The 22349-nt window shown below is 39.7% G+C and overlaps 1 protein-coding gene across 4 annotated transcripts in view; it reads right to left on the reverse strand.

Annotated features, from left to right (window-relative positions):
* Positions 1-22349, reverse strand: part of LOC148016391 (Spc97 / Spc98 family of spindle pole body (SBP) component) — a 74236-nt gene that overhangs the window by 26614 nt on the left and 25273 nt on the right. For 3 of the 4 annotated variants that reach the window (XM_087663626.1, XM_087663625.1, XM_087663628.1), the window contains exons 8-14: positions 14744-14827; positions 14553-14651; positions 14184-14275; positions 13994-14066; positions 13749-13919; positions 13563-13679; positions 13412-13465 (exon numbers count right to left, since the gene is read on the reverse strand). In XM_087663626.1, the coding sequence (XP_087519752.1) occupies positions 13412-13465; positions 13563-13679; positions 13749-13919; positions 13994-14066; positions 14184-14275; positions 14553-14651; positions 14744-14827 (690 nt within the window). The remainder of the gene's footprint in view (positions 1-13411; positions 13466-13562; positions 13680-13748; positions 13920-13993; positions 14067-14183; positions 14276-14552; positions 14652-14743; positions 14828-22349) is intronic. The other variant, XM_087663627.1, reaches the window with a different exon arrangement.

Here is a 22349-nt window from a genome sequence, read left to right on the forward strand (position 1 = left end):
TTCGTCGATCGGATGTCATTTGACCCCCATTTAATTCCCACAAGGTTTAGCGCTCTAAAGCAACTATGTGATTTGGGAGCTGAAAATTGTGCGACGGGGTCAAGGTCGATAGATTTCGATGTCACAGAGCTAGCCGTCCAATTGGATCGCAATTCCGAGTCCGTTTGTCCCTCCAAACAAGCCGAAAACCCTCACGGAGCGATCATTCTGCTTGTTTTATGATAGATTTTGGACCCCTCATACCATCATATGAGAGATTGGGGTTATTACTGAGAGAAACCACCAAGGTCTCCCAGGAATCAAACAGTGTCATGATCAAAAAAATTGCCCTCAACTTATCATCAAAATCTAGATTAGCATCCTTGTGCTAATTTAAAATACTGGTAAATGCACTCAAGTGCTCAACTACAGGCTTGGACTCATCCAATCGCATATTCACCAACTTGCGCATTAAATGCACCTGATTAACAGGTGTAGTGATCTCATAGGTAGTTTTCAACTTCTCCCATATTGCATAATCAGTATCTAAGCCCTTAATGTCTATCAAAATGTCATCAGTGACACCCATCTTTATATAAGCCACAATCTTTTTGTTGACTCTGGCCCAATCTGCATCAAACATTTGTGCGGGTTTATCTTCCTGCAAAACATCCTCACAATCCTTTAAGAATAGCATACCCTACATATGGTCTTTCCAAAGGTCAAAACCCTAACCATCAAACCATTTGATTTCCATCAAACTCTTAATGTCAAATTTGAAAGAAGTTACATCCATTTTTATCACAAACCCAAGTGTAAATGCACTGAACTATAAGAGCACAAGCTAAAACAGCAAATACACTGTTGTTCTTGCCCAAATAGAAATAAACCTCTATTGTTTTACATAAACCAACCACCACACAAGCAAATATTGCAGAAATTACCAAAATCTGCACAAAATCCCAAATTTCCAAGTCCAACACTACATAAATGTTAGCCAATCTGACCCGCTGAGCAAAGTTTCATCAATACATGAAAAGCCCCAATTTTTCTAGGTCCAATGTCAAGAAATTTTATTGGGATAAGTAAAATTCCAACCAATTTGGCAAAATCCCCAATTTAACTGAGGTCAACGCGCACAATGTCTGCAATTTCTAACACAAATATCACTGTCAAGCATAAACAGCATCAAATCTAGGGAAACCCCCAAATTTCCAAGCTCAAATTTGCACAAGTCTGAAAACTATGCTTCCACGAATGAACCCTCGCCAAAGCAAAGGGGATAAGTGAGATTGGTCGCCACAACTCCACATTGGTCCCTGCGTGCGCCTGGTCGTCCCCTATACACTGTTCGCTCCACTGGTCTATTGTATACACCTGCAGCCCTGTCGACCCGTCAGCTGGCTGAACCCCGACGACTAGTCCTGATCGCGAGCAGTCCGTTTCACCTATCGATCTCAACAACGACTACACTGTGTACAGTGCCTGTCGGCTTGTACTATCAGCTTTAATATCAGTTGTTGTGAGTGTCTATCGGAAAGCATGAATATCTTCCACAAGCAAAAGAGTGCAGGTGAGTGAGAGTGACAAAGAGAGAGTACGTATTTATACTTAGGGCACGTAAGGGTGCATTCACATGTACAATATAATAATACACGTGTACAATACACAAAGGTGAATAAAGGACCTTTACATCCCAACAAGTTAGAGGCTTAGCTCACCCATCCCCGACTAGAGTTTTCAAGAGTGATCCATTTGAGGCCTCTCTATTTTCTTGCCCTTTCGTGGCCTTCCATTTGATTAGATTTTTATATGAACAGGGAGTTTTGCTCCTTGGCTGGCTTTCTTCATTGACGAAATTCATTGACATTGGCACTCTTCCTACCACCCTCAAATCCGCATCTCCTTTTGCCTTCCGCCACATCTAAGATCTAAAAGGGGGTGTTACTATTCGTGTGTCTTGTATGATCGTCTCCTATCTATAAGCTTCAATTTGAGTCAAACGAGGACATTAGGAGTTCTAACATTGTATTTGTTTGTCATTTTGTGTTTTAGACACTTTAGATGAAGGGCACATTAGTGCATTTCTTTTTGGGCACTTTTGGCCATTTTTAGAGTTTTGACCCTATTTAGGGTTTTGCAACTTGTGGCCTATCCTCCCACTTTCATTATCCATCATTGATCCTTCATGATCAATCAACCCTCTTCATTCTCTCATCCCCTTGCTACTGTCTAGTGCCCGCACTAACGCGTAGAATTGCATGTTGGAGCTGACTATTGCAATCACATTGTTCCTTCTCTCTCCTATGTTCTATCTCCTTCTCTTCATGTTCACTTTCCTCTTTCCGTTGCACACTCTCACAAACAACAGCCAAGATTATGCTATGGATGGCTGTTAGCAAACAGAGCACCTTCAGATGGTGAGGATGAGGGTAGATGATGAAGGTGACAAATGTGGATGCAAAACAAGGAGACAAGGAATGAAAAGTGTATGGAGATATGCTAGGTTTTGCAAAAGAAAACATCACGTATACGACCACAACTAAAACACAAAGAACTCAAAGACAAACAAAGAAGAACCCTTAAGTAAATGAATAAATTATGTAAATGAAAGAAAGAGTGTACAAGATGTTTTTGGGGAAAGCTCTCCCAGGAGCAAGCTAAGAGAGGTGTCAATGTGTGTCACCAACCGAAGATGGATCTCAAGAGCAATAACAACCAATCAAAGCATGGGCTAATGAAGAAAAGTGTTGAAAACACAAAAACAACCTATTGTAGATGATGATGGTGTCAACAAGCTGGGGAAAAATATAGCTTGTAGGAGTGTCAAGCTAAAGGCCGATAGTTGAAGATGACCACAGTAGTAGGCTTAATGAGATGCATGATGAATGGAGACTAAACGAATTGACGTAACTTGCAAAACAAGGGATGAACTAGCCACTATGGATCAAAACCTTTCATGTCCGTATTCTTCCATGCAAATATATCTTGAAACTCCTTACATAACTATACTAACTGCTACTTGAAGTCCTCCACAAAAATACTCATCTTGATTGGCTTAGTACCTATTGCAATATCCAAATTAACTTCTTGTACATCATCTTCTAACACCCTTGCTGATTTGCTCATAGTGTGCTCAAATTTCAATTTTACCTGAAGTATAGCTGGTTGACTAGCTTTCTCCACAGCCTCTTCAGTCCCTATTTGTTGATTATCCTACAATTCCTAAACCTCTTCATCAATATCTTGACTTTCTTGCATGGTCTTGTTGGTTACTTGCTCCAAATTGATACTTTCCTACATCAGATTACCACTTTCCTGCAGCAGATTCACAGTTTCCTGCAGTAGGTTTGTAGTTTCCTGCAATGGAATTGCAGTTTCCTACAACAGGATTGTGGTCTCCCACGATGGACGTGCAGTTTCCTGCTGCGGAGTTGCAAGTAATACATTGTATTTCGCTAAGTTCTGTTACACATGCACTTCAAATACTGGAATAACAATAGGAAGACCTTGCAGAAACAACTCTTCATCATCTACTATTTTAGGTACCACATTTATAGTCTGAGCAACTAAATGCCAAAATTTGGGTTTCAAAATAACTTGGTTAGCCGTAGAAATCTTTACCTCTTCAGCTCCATGAGGGATAATAATTGTCTAGTCCCCAATCTTGCTTTAACTTAGACAGTCCTAACCATGGCCTTACCAATAGCATATGATAAGAATCTCTTAACCCTTCCATCTGAAGTACGACAAAACTAACCTTGAATTTCAAACCCACAACTCTTATAAGCTGGTTCTTCAAAATTCCCAGAGGCTGAAGCTTCCTCTGGTCTGCCATTTTCACTTGAAAGGGTGCAGGCACTAGTCCTTGTAACTTATGAGAAAGATACAACTCTTCAGGAATTATGTTCACTCCATATCCTCCATCCAATAAGACATCATCAAACTTGATACCCAAGTATTCCACTTGGATAGTTGGCACTTTATAATCCGCTACCTCTAACTAGGTAGGAATCAGTGCTTGACAATCTGGTATACTCTCTTGGTTGCTTGCATATTGCTTCAAAACTCTCCCTTGATTTGCATAATCTTTGATAATAGCTTCTCCTTAAAACTTGGAATCAAATCAAGAATTTACTCAAGAGTTAGTTGTAAGGGAGACCTAGCCAGTGCTCTGAACAATTTATGTGAACCCTCATAGTAGTCATCTGAATCCAAACTTTCTTCCGAGCCACTCTGTTGCTGCAATTTCTGCTGCAGAACTTGTTGCTCTTTAGTACTTTTCCCTTGACTTCCTTACAAATCCTGCAATGGATCTATGGGACTAAACTATCTTATCCCTCTCTTCTTTTGCAGCCTTTGTACTTCTTTTGAGGCTACTTTTCCAGCCTTCTCCTGGTCATGCCAATCCATCATCTTTTGTGCTTTGACTCTTGTTATTACCAAAACTTTTGTACCTTCTGGACAATCCTCTACAGTGATACAATTCAAACAATCACAGCCTACATGCTGCTCTAACCCTTGCTGGCCTGTACTTGATTCCCCTTTATCTCGCACCTCTTTCCCCATAATTTCCTTAATATTTTGCTTCAGCTATTGACCTATGGCCTAGCTCTCTATGATCTCCACAAGAATCTCCACTAAGACCATCGTTGTGTGTGCCGACGGTTGCTGAATATAAGGTGCTCCTGCTAGTTGCATCTCTTGCTGATTTTCGATCTACATCCCTCATCCCTATGGCGTACCCATGATTCACAGTTTGGTCCTCACATGTGTCCTTGCCTGCCACACTAATAGCAAGACTCTCGTTGCCTCTGCTGAGCATTGTTCCATTGTCTTGGCTGGTGATTTCCCCACTGCTTTGGTGGCCAACTTTTCCTACCAAACCCTCTAAATCCTCGTTACTATGTCATTTCAGGTGCAATCTGATTAATAGGTGGTGTTGGTGGTGTTGCTTGCATTCTAGGATTCCACACTATTGGGTTATACCAGCATTCCTTTGTTTCATGTCCCATCTTTTGACAAATGTTATAGGATTTCACATTCCCTCGAGCATCAATTACTCCCATATCCAACAACTGCTTCTTAATCTTCTTTTCTAGCCGCTTCTCCAAGATTGTCCTCTCTTCTTTATCTTGACTTTTCTTCTTGCCCCTAGAGGATCCTTTGTTCTTCATGAACTTTTTCTAATGCCATCTTTGCTTTCTTTTCCCTTTTTCATCATCTGACTCACTGTCAAAGTCTAATTCAAAGGAAGAATCCTCATCATCACTGTTATCATCCGTATCAAAATCATCAAATCCGGAGTCAGTAAACTCATTGTCAGCCTTCTTTTTGGACTTGCTGTTTCCAAGTCTCTTCTCTACCCTTTGCTTGCGATTCAATATTAGCAATTTTACAAACTAAGAACTCTGCAACTCCAAAGATGGCGGTCTGTCTATAGCATCCAATCTAGTCAAGTAATTCTGGAATTTTTGTGCATAGTCTTGTACAAGCATAGACTTCTGTGTAATTTGGTTCAACTTCTTGGTTTAGAAATGGGGATTAAATTCAACTTTGGTGTGGGTAGAAGACCCTTAGTTGGGGATGAGGTGATTTTGGGTGTGGGCTAAGACCCTTGGCCTTTACACAACAATTGTCCTCTACATGGCTTGATTTTTGGAAAATGTACAAAACCTATTCTTTTTAGGCAAATAAGTGCGAGGATGATCTTTGTGAGGGTAGGAGTGTACCACTCCCTTTTTCCTTCAAAGAATAAGACCAATCATCGGTATCACTATGTGATCCGTGCTTAGGGTCAATCAGGGAAAGTGGAGCAAGGTCTAAATGTGGAGATGATTCCTTTCCGCTCATTGTTTCCTTCAAAGGAGGAGGTAACCCATCAACACAAGATAGGGATTCATGCATTTTTTGCAGGTGTGTGTAAGGCACAATGCTAAAGGATGGCATTCCCGCTAACAATGTACCAAGGTGCATAGTGGTATACTTCGAGTGTCTAGTGATGCCTTAAAACCTTGGCATGCACTAAGATTGAATAACCTATCATAGGTCTAAAGTAAGGGTCTAGATAGAAAGAAAAGGAATCTAAATGTGAAGCGAACGTGGGAGGAAAGGGCACGAAATGTGAAGGTGAATGGGAAGCACAAAACTCATATTCAAATGAAACAAGAGATGAAGGATCATCTTGTGGTACATCTCTAAACATAGAGTTTTCTTCAAAACCACACCAATGCCAATCTGGGTCTCCATGGTGACTTAAAGTCGGTTCCTGTATGACTAAAGGAGCAGTATAGACAAAATTAAACTTACACAAAAAAATGGATTGTATGAGCCTCCCACTAGGCTTGGTTGTAAAGAGTTTGAATTTTCGGCTATAGTAGATAGTATTTCCTCATCTAAGAGGTGATCAATTTTGTCGGCAAAGTGCTCCAACTAAGATGTACCTTGTAAAGGAGTATGAGACAAAGAAGAGTTGGGCCATTGTGAATTATCCCTAAAAGAAAAGTTAGTAGATGGAGCGTAGTCCTCTAAATCAAGACCATAATGTCTTCTCAAGGCCTCCATTGAAGGAGTAGTTGGAGAAAACATCAACAGATCCAAAGATGGAGTAATTTGAGCCATTGTGAATCACTTACATGTTGTTCATGTATCTTGCACAAAACCAAGCTCTCCACCATAGCCACAGAATACTCTTTATAAGAGTACCAACTCTGATATCATGTGAAGATATGCTAGGGTTTGCACAAAGAAAACACAAAATGTACAAACACGGCTCAAACACAATAACTTAGATAATAATGCAATAAACGCAAAATGCAAATAGAGAAGAAAGAGAACTCTGAAGTGAATGAGTCAATGCTATAAATGAATGAGAGAAAGTATAGAAGGCTGTCCAACAATTGGTGGGTCTCATGGGAGCGAGCTAAGAAAGGTGTCGATGTGTATCATCTGCCAAAGACAGATCCCCAGGTGCAATAACCACCAGTCGCAACAAAGACTAATGAAGGAAAGAGTTGAAAACACAAAAATGACATGTTATGGATGCAAACTTCACACCGATGTTGGAAATGGAAGGGCAGTAAGCTGGAAACCAGAACACAACAATCTCTGGGACTAGAACTAGTAAACACAGCAATGTAACTGCTTGAAGATGATGGCAGCTCATCACCAACAATAGTAGGAGGCTAGGCAACAACTATAGACCACGTAGTAGCAACTGATGAGAGCTAGAGAACTAGTGGTGGAAGACAGATGATGGCCAAAACCTACAAGACAAGGATGGGCTGAATGGTGGGCAGCCTATCTATTTATAGATGTAGAAGGATCCTCCCAAATTAGGATTTTGCTTATGGGACACAAAAACTCTCTAGGACCACAAATCATTTATGAAACTTTTGGTAGCTTACATGTTTTGGGGCTATTCTAAAGAGCTAATCAGTTTATGGTGCCTTTCTAGCTCAACTGCAACATGTTGCTTTGTAAGGTCAACAAAAGGCACGTACCTCAAACAGCTAAGGAGATCCTTGCAGAGATAAGGTGTATCCCAACCCAGTTCAATAGCTAGTTGCAATTAACAAAGTCAAGGAGTGGGTAAAGGCAACACAAGACAAATTACAAATAAGGCAAGCCAATGAAATCTTAAGCATTCCAAGCATGTCTTGTATCATCCATGCAAAGCAACAAATTACAAATAGGGCATGTCAATGAAATCTTAAGCATTCCAAGCAAGTCTTGCATCACCCACACAAAGCCCTGACAACTCAATGAAAATACTGCTGAACCCCAAATGACCAGTAACCCATGGAACAAGATATTTCTCTCGTTCCCAATGTGAGCCGCTCACAATATATCTATGAGAATATTAACCTACCATTATTGCAATCACCCACCACATTCCACAATCTGACTTTAGTGCTCCTCCAACCCTAAGTGCCTTAGGGGTTAATACATTTTGGAAAGGAGTTGAGTGGCATATTCTTCTTTCCATGGAAACCCTTGGAGACACTATATGGCGAGGAATCGTGGATACTCTAGCTGGGATAAGCATAGTTAATCAAGGCATACTCCAAGCCTGGTGAAGTCCACCGGTTGAATCAATGTACTTTAATAAGACCATAGCCAATGGATTTACAAGATGTCAGTGAGTGTCAAAGGGAAAAGTTGTAATTAGTTATATTAGTCAAGTACTAGGTGGTGCTAAGTGAGAGATTTTGGCTTAGAATATTTTATTAGCTATTAATGTCAATGGTGACATTGAGAACTAGACATTAATTAATGATTAATGCCAGTTCAAGAACTAATAAATACCAAGGATTGCTTGAATGACAAGTTGGCCTAGCCAACTGAATTCTTGGCTAGCATAGTTATTTTCCCAAGCAAGAAATAATAATTAGATTAACTTTAAGAATATGATCTGGCAAATCATCCTCAACGAGCATTTTATCTTGACGTGTTTCAATTAGAGCTGATTTTGGATCGGGCTCTTTCAAGATCAACAAATCACAAAGGGTCCAAAGTCTTACCCAATGCTTAAGGGGAGTTTGTATCTAGTGTACTATATGCTAACAATATTTCTGCCATTGGGATCGCTATTTGGTAGACTAGTCACTCTGAGTTAGTATATAGATCTGTATGGTTTACACCTAGGCTCTAAAAATGTGCATGTGCAAGGTTATTGGCATGTACGGAGTACATGGAATGTACACTTGGATATAATGTACATTTGTACAGTATGTATGAGATATATGAATGGTATGCAATATATGTTTGAAGGTGATACAAAAAAAGCATATTTACATGGGTTAAATATGGTTTGCAGCTAATGTGTGCTTTACATGAGTATCATGTGGTACATCATTGCTACAAGGCATTGGCTATACCCAATTTACATATAACTTTGCCTTGGTGCTCAAGATAGTGTTGGGTTTTGGTATGTAGTCGCATTCTTTATGGTTCCAACAGTGGTTATGATTCATGTGCATGGATCGTAATTGGTTTAAGTGGTTGGAATTTCAGACATATACTGGGCCTAAGCATGGTTAAGCAATAGGAGCACATGTTTGACTATGATGCCAACGTGTATTTCCACCACTAGCAACAAATGCTTTTGACACATTGCAATGCAATCAAGAACGATTACAAGGATTTCAAGAGGTCCATCACAAAAACATAAATTTCTTATGCTTTGCTTAGCATTTGATTTAGTTGTCAATCAAATGTGCAAATGTGAGGTGCAAGTGTGTTGTGCAAGACCATTAATTCACAATGATGGGCCAAGGACCTCCAAATGTCAATGAATGTCAAAGGCAAAAGTTGCAATAAGTTATATCAGTCAGGTACTACGAAGTGAATGGTGACAAATCTTGGCCTAGAATATTTTAGTAGCCATCAATGTCAATTGTGACATTAGAAACTAGGTATTAATTAATTTATTAATGCTAGTTCAAGGCCTAATAAATGCTTAGGATTGTTTGTATGACAAATTGGCCTAGCCAATTTACTTGTTGGCTGATACAATTACTTTTTTGGGCAAAAAATAATAATTAAATTTATTTTCAGAATTGATATTCTAAAAATTAATTTAATTGGACTGAAAATTGCTTAAAAGTACTTAGAAGGCTGCTAGCAAGTGGTTAAATGCTGATAGAACCTCATTCCAACATGTAGAGGTTGGGAGAGGAGAGAGAGCTATTGGTGCAATTTTCCAACCATAGGTCAACCTAGCCATTGAAGGCTATCAAATACCTGCCCCTAGCTAATTAGGAAGCCATTGGAGGCAAGTGATAGCCCCTATAGGCTGTCTACATGCAAGTGACACCGATTTAGGGGGCCACAAGGGCAAATGTGTCAAAAACTGATGCAGGAATGAAAGCATAAACACATACTAAAATAAATTGTTGAATACAAGATAGAAGAGAAAGAAATAGAGAATACTACAAAGAGGAGAACTCTAAAGGATACTCCAGAAATGGAATCCATCTACCAAACACGAGACAATCCCGAGCTATTGACTATGGCTTGGAAGTCATCAAAATCACCTACTAAGTTATCCATAGTGCTTGTAGTGGTCCCCATGGTTACCAAACTAACTAGGTTGATGATGTGATTAATGAATCATGCACAAGCTTGTTTTCTAGGTTGAGAATGCAACTAGGGTTTGGGTCCTTTGTGCTGATAGGTAGAGTATGAAGCTCATGACCACTTCCTTAGCATATGCACCCTTGCACAAATCCTAGTTCATGGGTTAAGATTGGGTAGTATAGCAATGGTCAATGTCAGTATGTTTTGCTTTCTTTGTTGATTTTGTGGTTTGTAAATTTTTCTAGTTTCATTTGGTTTGAATGAGATTTAAACCAAGTTTTCTTTCAGCTCCTCTCTCCAATAGGAAGTCCACCTGGTGAATGATGATAGAATGAATGAGAAGGAGGACCCCCACTATAAATAGCCAATAAATATACTAAATACAACAATAGATCGGCCAGCGATAAATGTTGTCCCACTAGCATAAAATGCCTAAAAGAAGAATAATGTACTCGGCCCTAAACGGCATGCGCAAACTCATACATGGGCTGACAATCCTACCAATGCCCTCTCTCATATCATGGGTGATCTCATACAATGATACAAGGAGAATGACTCATCATAGTCCATACAACATAAAACCACCACAGTAGAACCATGGATACCCAAGCAGTGGGTGATCAACCCACCACCAAGGTGCCTTGGAGAAAACCTAATGTTGAGGTCGACTGTACCAACTCTTGAAAATAAAGAAGAACCATAGCATGTCTCTGTGTCCATCATCAATGTCTCGCAATAGTATTAAGACCAAACTGTCGAAAGTGCCTCTGAACATATGTGACCATGGATTCTTGTTTGGCCAAACTACCAAAGTGTCCCCTCATGTAAGCTCAAGACTAGGAGCCAAGCCCACTCTTTGTCAAATAACCAGCTCATCACATGAACCTAGATGTCAATCCCAGCTCCAGATTTGAACGTGCCAAACTTCGATTGAAGCATCAAGGATGCCACTCTTTGGAACCTATGCACCTGTATACCTGTATAGATGAGGTTCACCAACCCCATCTCACCACGCTCTCACACTCCCTCTCTCACACTAGAGAGTCATGAAGGATCACCGTATTACCTGGACTAGAAAGCAACAAAGGAAGGCGATCTAAAGAAGCAGATCTCTAATACCATGTCAAAAGTGAGGCAGCAATGGAGGCATAAAAGAGAAAGAAAGAGAGAATAGTGCAAAGAAGAGAACTCGGAAGGATGCTTGGAAAATGGAGTCCATCTACCAAACACGAGACAGTCGCATACAAAAGTGAGTCACTAGTTGCATGGGCACTCGCACCAACTCCTCTCTCCAACAAGAAGTCCACCTGATGAATGATGATATGATGAATGAAGAGGAGGAGGAGCCCCACTATAAATAGGCAATAACTATGCCAAATACAGCAACTGATCAGCCAGCATTAAATGCTGGCCCACTAGCATAAAATACCTAAAAGAAGGATAATGTGCCCATCCCTAAATGGTATGCATAGACTCACACATGAGTTGACAATCCTACTAACAAAATGACTACATGTGGGTTCTTGTTGATGGTGGACTATAGTCAATCAACCATTCACAACAGGGTAGCATTAAATTTCAGCCAATTTTGGCCATGAAACTCTAAATTTTTGTTTCTCTAGCTTCCTCTCGATTCTTTCAACCTTCCCTCAAGAGATCTCAACCAAATTAAACCCAAGGAGGGTGCAATCAAAGAATTTCTGCTGCTAAACCCTAATTTACAATAAAAACTAGGGTTTAGCAACCACCATAGGAAAATTGCTCAGAATTTAAGGCCTAGTACTTGAAATTTGGCATCTAAAATTTAGGGATTTCAAGGAGTTTCAAGAGGTCAGCAAGCCAACATTAAATTTGGGGCAATTTTTGTCATCAAGATCAAATGGAAGGTCAATCCCCAAGCAAACCAAGGGGCAAATTGATTTGGAGACTTGCTAGTTGTTATGGATAGAAATATATATTAAAGATTGAAGGAGATCAAGCTGTATCTCAATATACATCAACCTTTAGCAATACAAGTTAAAGAAATACCACAAACGACACCAATTTTGGAGCCAACAAGGTGTCAATTATCCCAGATTAAATGGTATCATTTGCATTTCCATTCATGTGATTTTGATGTTTGCCTTAATAAGTGTTAAATCAGATCATTACCACCCTTTCCCCCAAAGGAAGGCTGGTAACAGTCACCGAAGGCAAGATCTCCTTTTTCAAATTCTAGTATTGCAGAGGATCCCTAGCTAATAGAGATTGCTGTGGCCAATGTTCTTAGAAATCTAGCACTGTTGCAGGTGCTATTTTCAGCCATGTGGACTGCAGAGAAACAAAAAATCCTAATTTGCATGCTGAATTTTGAGCTAACAAACAAGGATCACATGTGTGGATTGCAGGCTGTGCATGTTGTGAATCTAGAACTGTTGCAGGGATCCAGGAGCTCAAGAAGGATAGATTGAGCAAGCATTAGTCAGTGGGCTGACTTATGTTGCAGAAGCTAAGTTGGGCACTGATATGTCTTATAGGGCTATGTGGAGCTCTAACCTACATAGATATGCCCGGAGCAAATTTAGAACTTGTAACAAACTCCTGACAATAGTTTAGCGAATGACACAATTGGACAACCGTCATGGGATCTCTTGAACACCAGCTATGCATATGACCACCAATGCCAACAAATGCACTGATGTCTTCTGTGTTTTCCTCATCTTCAAAAGTGACACCTAGTCACACCATATGAAATTGACCTTCAGTAAAACCAAAGTTTATGGTTCTAACTATGTCAAATAATGAAATCTTCAGCACAATAAAGTGATCATAAACATGACTTAAAGCAAAGGAGATACTGACACCGATTGGCCCCAAATGATAGCACCTCACATGTGCTGCCTTTAGTACCCTTATACACCACCCTGTGGTTGTAGTGTACACCTCAGGATAGTGCATGCCTACCAATAAAAGAGTGGAGCATGGGACACATTACACACTTCATTATACAAGTATTTTGCATGTGTAAGATGAGGAGACTTTGAGCATGTTCTCTGAGGCATCCTGTCACGTGTCAGTTATATCTCATTAATATTGCTCGTGGATTCCTTGTCTTAGTTCATTCTTTCTCTTTGTGTTTTTTGGCCTCCATTGTTTGAGCTAGTCCAAAACCCCAGCCCAAAAATAACACAACAAAATCAAGAGGAAAAAAAAAAGGTTCCTGCTCAACCCTATTTCATTATATTATATGCATTTTAAGACAAAGAAATTTGATAAAGTTCAAATGTTTACAAACATCAAGATATGTCTCTGCAAATCAGATTGCATGACATGCTATTGTGATATTACCGATAGCCACAGTTTAAAAACTTACCTGATCTACAAGAAAATAATGCTTGACGGAGCGCAGATGGCCCATCAAATCAAACTGTTGGACACAGCAAAATGTGTTAGTGTGTAACGATGAAATATGGCAACCATTAGTAGAAATCATTCATAAACATTAGCATCTATTTTGGGCAGACCTTTTGGACAATTAGATTAAGCAACTCCGCGCTTGCAAAATTGTATGCTACATTTATCCGCTCAAGATACTGGCGGGTATTTGAAGTGGATACCTTCGAATTATCAGGGAATGGAATCTGCAGCAACAAATTTTCATTGAACCTGATTTTGAAAAGGTAAAATTCACTTATTAGAGAGAGTGTGACCTGTTTGCAGGGAGGGACCTGTACACTATGACCACATTCTCGCAGAGCATTCAAGTATTTCCCCGTTGTCAAGATTGTTTCAGCTGCTGTAGATAGAAACCCTGGACAATCATGCTTTAGGCTGTATCGTTGTTGCCAATATGTTGCATTATAGTCTTGACTTAAGCTCTCCTGGAAAACATTGATGAAGCTTGAGATTTGAAGCATATTCTGAAAAAGCTGAAGCAGACACAGCAGTAACTAACCTTCTGAAGAGCTTTATTCTCACTAATGAAGAATTCCCCATATGGATCATCGATCACACCTTCATACACCCATCTTCAAGAACATAAAGCTTTTATTACTGGTCATTCTAGCATCATGAACAAAAGCTGAACCCAGAATGGAATCACACACTAGCTCTAAAATCATTGGATCCAAAGCCTGTGCTTGTACCTTTCAAGGATCCATAAATAAGGAGCACTGGCATAGTGAGAGAGCTTCTGAAGCAAAGACCGTGCAGCAGTATCTCCTGCCATGGCAGCTGCCTACCTATCACAATAAAAATCCTGTTAAAGCTTACACATGCATCATGAATTATGCTCACAAAATTCTTTAAACACACCACTGTCATCAGTTACCTTATAACAACGAGCAAGAAAAACTAATGTTTTGCATTTCACAAGTTCGAAGATAAATAAGATACAAGCACTTGCATCTCTAATCTTGGAAACTAAAAACAACTTAGTCTTCCAGGGACATTTCTTGAATTCTCAACAAGCATATTGAAATGGAGGCATTTTGCTCTCAAAAACGAAACAGCACCTGATTTTCTAGTAGATTCAAAATGCCAGCCCCTGAGAGTGAGTTTCCAACTGCTTTCTGTACTACACTTGAAAGAGCTTGCATTGCCCCCATCATAGGCTGCATAACACAATGGCAAAGATCTCACAAATTCAATAGTCTTTGATAGACCTTGCCACTTACAAAAAGCCACTTGTAGCAGTAAAATTTACCTGACAAAAGAACCACAGGCCCTGAAGTGCAAGTCTACCTAGACGAAATTGATGCTCCAGTTGGGCAACCATCGCATGGTAATCCTTGTAATATAGCACAAAATTTGTGGTCCAGTAAGATCAACATTAGAGCGAAACTCAGCGCGTCACTCCACACAAAATAAATGTTTGAATAACATCAAAAGTCACCAGCATAATATAAGCCTCAAGAAACCCTTGATACAATTGGCTCATTGATAGAAAATCATGGAACAGAATCACTGTGAATATCTTTGAGAGCTCCAAAAATTCCTTCTTGATTATTTAAAAGCAGATGACATAGTAATCCAAAATATTATGCAAATGTCTAAGCAGCACATTGTGAGTGTTCAAATGGAAGCGATGTGCACGTGGACGCGCACGCGCACGCACACAAAGAAAGAGAATGAACACAAAAAAGAACAAAGAACTAAACTGATCTTAACAAGAACTAAACAATGTCCAAAATGCAAATATGTACAGTATAGAATGTACACAAAAATTTTGGAAAAAATATTTGTTGCTTCATATGTTCATTTCACTAATAACATGCCTTACATGTACATAAAAATATAATAACAAATAAGGATAGGAAGTTCAACTATCATGATCTAGAGAATACTTACAAGGTTTTAAGCATAAGAGTCCAAGTGCAGGAGTCGTATCCTGAACTAGAAAACATTTACACGGCTACAAGTATAAGAGTCCAATTCCAAGAGTCATGTTTTATCTCAAAAGTGTTATATGAAAAGGCAAGCTTCAACTTTCAACTTTCATGTCAAGGATAAACATTCTCTAGAGCCTTGGCCATGCTTGAAGATACATTCAACATGGCAGACTACTTCTTACTTATCTCACTGGCTAGTGCTAGAGGAATTTTGAGACATAAGCCAAATGTCCACCCATCTTGGACAAGTGAATAAGAAGCCCAGCTGCACTAATTGTATAGGACTTTCCACAAAACTTGCAAGTCCATCAATAACAATTAGACTTGCTCAAGGCCTTCTCAAGGTTTGTACTATAGAATCCAAAAAGCTTCATGAAGAGGGTTAGACATTGTGGTAGAGAGATAGTAAGTAAAAGTAGGGCTATAGATAGAGGTAGAGGTAGAAAAGAAAGAGAGAGAGAAGAGATGGAAGTAGAGGTTTGATATAGATGAAGGGGAGGAGAAAGGAGGCGTGCAAGGGAAAGGAAGAGGGGGAGGGAGGTAAAGTAGAGGCAAAGAGAAAGAGGTAATATAAATGTAGATGAAAGTGGAATAGGGAGAGGAAGAGGGAGAGGGAGAGGATAACTCACGAGGAGGAAGCCTGGTAGAGGCAAATCCAAGAATCGAGAGTAAGATGAAAAGAAGTGAGATTAAACAAAGAGCCCTTTTTAATATGAGGGTTAGGGCTGAGCAAGAAGTTCAAACATTTAAATGAGCTGTTTGGGACATTGTTTTATGTTGAACACGAACATTGTACACAACCGTATGCAATGTATTAGTAGGATCATATTGTACAGATTGTACGAATCCCTTTAGTACACAAACAGAATGCAACTAGGTCACAACCTTCATTTACTCTCCTAAGCTGCCTCGTCCTTCCCCTCAGTTATTGAAATCAACTAGCTAAGTTTGAACTTCTATACAAATCAAGATACTTCAGTTCAATAAACTGAATAAACAAGTGAGACTCATGCGATAGCAGCAGTCCTCCACTTTCATCAGGGGACTCCAATGCAGCAACCTGCTCACCCTCAATTAATGCTTTCCCTCAAAGCTACTTGGCTTCACAAGCTCGTCCTCATGGATAAAGTGACGACCCTCAAGGCATCTCCTTTGGCTTGTCAGTTAGTCAACTTTTGGAGATCATCCTCCTCTTCACACTCTCGAGGAATCCAACCAAGCAGATTTTTCCAGCTCTCCTACTACAATTATGCAAGTTGTATCCCTAGAAAAGGAGTGCTGCAAGGTCAACTTCAACTCGCCTAAGTAGCTGGAGGTGGCACTTGCCACCAGCCCACTCAACATCATATTGTCAGTCATGTACTACAACAAATGGATCAAGGGGCAAGGACTACTCTATGGCACTATTTGTTGAGCTAAAACATGCTTTACAGCTGATTAGCATATTTAAACAGCCCCAAAACACGCTTAATTAATGAAAAATGCAAATTTAATAAATGGTTTAAGAGAGTTTCAATGGTCCCCTAAAACCCTAATTTTTGGGGCACCCTTCAACATCTATAAATAGACAAGCTGCCCAGCATTCAACTTCATCTCTCCATTTTCTCACCCTTGTGTGCAAAACTAATGCATCAGTCTCCCACCACGTGGCGGTCCAACCTTCGCAACTGCTGCCATCACCTCATCTTCTCCTCTATTGCAGCATCCTACTGCTGCATTTTACTACTACATTTTACTGCTTCACCCACATCATCGGGCATCATCCTCTGTAGTCGCTTCAGTCTCCTCACAGTCTAGTGACCAGCATTTGGTATTGCTCTCACTCTATCACTCCGACTGGTGGTCATAACAATTGGGATCCATCTCCGGTGGACACCACTCTCCAACACTTCATTACTCTGCCCTTAGGCATTCTGTACACTCTTACATTCATTTACAGCATTCATTCACTTCAAAGTTTCTTCACTCTATGTTTATCTCTGTGTTTGAGTATTGAGTTTTGCATTTGCATTTTGTGTTTAGGGTATGAGTTTTGCTTGTCTCTGTCTGAGTCTCTATGTTTCAGTCTTGGTCGTACATGATGTGTTTCCTTAGTGCAAACCTTAGCATATCTTCACACTATCATCACTATCTCTTTCCCAAGCCTCGACAAGTATTTTACTTCTTTCTATCCAATACTATTAACACTATGAAGATACATTGGGGTTTGCAAGAAAGACACTAAGAATAAACGAGAACACAACTAGCACACCGTGGAACTCAAACAAGAACATAGAAGAACAAGAAGAAATTTAAAAATGAATGAATGCTCAAGGGATGACTGATAAAGGGCAAGATACAATTGAGGGACGTCAAGGAGCGAAGGTTGTTCAATGACCACAGTCTTTTATGAAATCGAGTTGAGGGAGAGTATCAAAGAGTGTCATCCTCTAAGGACAAATCCCAAGTGCAGCAAACAGCCAATGTTGAACGAGAAATTTAAGGTAGAGGGCTGAAGGCAACAGGCAGCAAGCTAGGTGTTGAAACACAATAGTTTCTGGGGCTAGAACGACAAAACGCAACAATGTACTCCCTAGCAACAAACTATGGAGAGAGATGAATCATGATGTGGATTCACAACAACTGGGATGGGCTAAGAACATAGGCAATAGGTCTAAATGGATAATGGGCAACAACTTGACCAAGTAAATGCAGCCTCCAATGTGCGGCCAAGGGCAAAGCAGCAGCTCCAGATGGTAGCTGGAAAGCTGGATAACCAAAACATCGGTAGGTAGCACCTCTAGGACAAGGCAGCGGCACCAATTGCAAGGGTGGCAACCAACTGGCTGCAATCCTTCTAGGCAAGAGAGCAAGCGGTGAGATGAAGATGGTGAAGAATGATGGAGAGCTATTACAAAAAGTGAGAGAATAAGGTAGAAGATTTTTGAGCAATTGTCTTCCTATCACAAATAAAATGCCATTTTCGAAAACAATTCCTTTTGGGACTGTTTTTGTGGAGTTATATTACACCAAAATGCATGATAATTTCTCTTAATTGAGACCTTCAATTTTACTTGCTGAACAGCCCCTCTTAGACCCAAAAAAGGTGCCCAAGGGAAAGAGTATAAATTTATATTCATTAACACAAAAGGTCCCACCCCCCAAAGAGACAAGGCATTGGATCAAAGGTGTCATGCTAGACTAGTTGCCCAAGGGCCAACCAAGTTTGCAAGGATGATGCACATCTTCTTTTGGGTAGCCAAAGTGAATGGTCTTCTAGTTTTTGCTTCTTTTTAATAAAGCAAAATGGACAATAGGATCCCCTATAAAGAACAATCTTATCGCAAGGGTGTCAATGTAGAAGTATGAAGTGGCAAGGGGAAAACTATTGAGGGAGTGTGGTAGCTGCTCAAGATCCTAAGTGATGAGCACGAGCAAATCCTTCATGGAAAAGGCTGAATTCAATTGTCTTTTCAATGAATTAATCTAGCTTTTACGCTTACCAACAATAAGCATATCATCCACATAAAACACAAGTATAACAAGGCTTCCATCATCAGCCTTCTTAATATATAAGCAGTGATTTGCACTACTTTTAAATCCATGTGAGAGCATGAAGGCATCAAACTTTTTATACCATTGTCTAGGAGTCTATTTCAAACCATACAAGCTTCTTTTAAGCTTACATACCAAATGCTCATTTCCTTGTATAACAAAACCTCCAGGTTGTTTCATGTACAACTCTTCTTCCAAATCACCATGCAGGTATGCAGTTCTAACATCCATCAAATCAAGTTCAAGATCCATAGATGCTACAATGGCAAATAACACTCGAAGAGTGATCATTTTGACAACAGGAGAAAACACTTCCGGAAAATCAATACCCTCCTTTATCCACATCCAAGGGAATGTCAATGACCTCATTGTTTAGCTGCTGAACTGCATGTTCAGGTTGCTGTAATACAATTTCAGGCTACTGTAATTCATTCTCAGCATGCTGATTATGGTGCTCTAGTTGATGTTTAGCATCCCCTTGCTGCCCATTTTCATTTGGCTCAATAGTGATATGTTGATTGTCATAATCAGCATCAAATGGAGCTCAATTTTCAATGGCTAATGGCTGCTCAAGTGACTGACCATGCTGAAATTGAACTTTCTTTTGTCTGAGTTATTAGATGTGACATTTTTCAGCAGCTTTGACTTATTAAGTACCACATCCCGACTGCAAACACCATTTTCATACTTGCGACTGCGAACACCATTTTCATACTTGGAACCTAAACTCTATAACCCATTTCACCTTCATCTCCATAACCCATGAAGATGCCTCTATGAGATTTCATGTCAAGTTTGGTTCTACTATCAACAAGTACATGTACATAGCATTTATGGCCAAAGACCCTTAAGTGGTCATATGAAGCAAGTTTGCCAGACCAAACCTCTTCAAGGATGAAGCTTTCAAGTACACGGTGTGGACATCAGTTGCATATATGCACCACGGTTTAAAGTACCTCTCCCCAAAAAATTTGGGGGAGATTAGCTATGGAGAACATGCACCGAATCTTCTCACATAACGTGCAATTCATTCGCTCAGCCACACCATTAGATGACGGATTATAAGGAGTTGTAAACTCTCGTTTTATCCCATTGACATCACAAAACTTATTGAATTCTTTAGATACATACTCTCCCCTGTTACCTATTCTTATGCATTTTAATTTTAAACCCTTTTCAGTATTAGCCAATGCATAAAACTTGTTAAAGGCATCCAATGCCTGACTTTTCTACTTAAGCAAGTAAACCCATAGCTTTTTAGAATGGTCATCATCAATAAAAGAGACAAAATAACGAAAACCATTGAGTTTTTATTGGCATGGTGCTTACATCAGAGTGGACTAAATCCAAGATACATGCCTTCCTAGAGGCTCCATGAGGGTATGGACTCTTCACATGTTCACCCAGAACACAGTCATCACAAAAGTCAAGCTTTGAGTTTTTCACATCAACTCTTCCGAGTGAAGAAAGTGCATGCAAACCCTTTTGGCTCATGTGTCCAAGACGCTTGTGCCATAACTCCATGTGTGACTGCACTTCAGCAACTGCAACAAACTTTCCAAGAAGTGCCTTACATAGAGATAATATAGAGTCCCCTTTGCCTCTAGTGACTAGCATAGACCCTTTCTGTATCTTCCACATTCCACCACTAAAACTAGTGAAGTAACCTTTGTTGTCTAGCTGCCCAACAGAAAGCAAACTCTTCTTGATGCCACGTACATACCTAACATCATGAACGATCAATTCCTAACCATTTTCAAGGGCCAAGTGTATTGTGCCCATTCCTTCAATATCACATACATGATTGTTACCAAGATAGACTTTTCCAAGTTTACCTTCTGCATAGGAAGAAAAACACTCCAAAGATGGAGTATATGAAATGAAGCACCGCTGTCAACAATCCACAATTGTGACAAACCATCATGAGCTAACAACAAAGCATCTATCACATCTATTTTAGTGATATACATGTCCTCCACTGACATAGCATGTGGATCTGAAAATGCAACTAGCAAATCAACATCTTTATCCTCTTCTATTTCCTCAATAACAACACTAGATACCACATTTACTTTTTTTGTCTCTTTAGGGGTAGAGTTGTCATCCTTGTTATTCTTTTTGCTTTTTGCATTAGTCTGCTTCTTGCGTTCTTGTTCCTTTTTAAAATACCTACAATCGGGCTTTTTATGTCCTTTGCGACCACATTGATAACAAGTTACATCTTGTTGTTTTTCCTTGCTTTTACTACGGTTTTTATTATTATTTGCAACATTAGATTTTTTTTCAGTTCTTCCTCTTACATTATAAGCTGATCCACTGTTTTCCCCACTTGCCTTACAACTAACCCCTTCATTGAGAATAGAACCACGCACACCATCAGATGTCAAGTTGGGGTTATTGCTCAATGACAACCAATGCTTCCCATGAATCGGGCAAGGTCATAAGCAAGAAGATAGCCCTCAATTTAGGATCAAAAGCTGACAAGCCTACATCCTATAACTGACTCAAAATACCAGTGAAAGTATTCAAATGCTATAAGGCTGCCTTAGACTCATCGAGCTTCAAGTTGACCGACATTCGCATGAGATGTATCTGATTGACACAAGTTGTATTCTCATAAGTAGCCTTGAGTTTCACCCAAACTACATAAGTAGTATCAAGCCCCTTTATATCAACCAAGATATCATTTGAGACAGCCATTTTAGTGTAAGTAATGGCCTTTTTATTCATTTTAGCCCAATCCTCATCTGATAAAGCAACAGGCTTATGTTCTGCTGAAGCATCATCACAATCCTTTAGAAAGAGTATGCCTTGCATACGATCTTTCCAAAGATCAAAACCATTGCCATCGAATTTACGAATCTCAAAGAGATTCTTTGTATCAGATGTAGATGCACTGCCAACCATCTTCAATAATAAAGAACTGCAATAAAGGGTTGAATGCTTTCAGCCAATAGCAAGGTTGCTGATTGTAACAGCAAGTACACACTCTTGTACTTCCAAGGTGTCCAAGAAGCAGATGTTTAGCTGCAATTTCAGTCTCAAGTATTAATTACAGCATATACACGAATCAAATCTGATACATTTCTAATAATGACAGCTCCCACTTCAGTGATACATCACCATAATGCCCAAATGCAATGACCCAAATGTTGTATTTACCATTGTTTCACTACATAGTGAGTATTCAGCAATACATATACCAAGACAAGCTGCCCTTTTTCAACATTTGAAGCATCCAAAGCTCAAAAAACTCCCACTCAGCAGTGAATCTGCTGCAAATTTCATTGTCCAGTCTCAAATCAACTCAAAATACATCACTAATGCGAAAAGCCCCAAAAATTTTGCAATGAATCTCCCCCAATTGCATCAATACATCTTCCTGAG

Source organism: Lygodium microphyllum, chromosome 23 (assembly GCF_053477565.2).
Source record: "Lygodium microphyllum isolate KBCC chromosome 23, Lygodium_microphyllum_v1.1.10, whole genome shotgun sequence".
Classification (NCBI taxonomy): domain Eukaryota; kingdom Viridiplantae; phylum Streptophyta; class Polypodiopsida; order Schizaeales; family Lygodiaceae; genus Lygodium; species Lygodium microphyllum.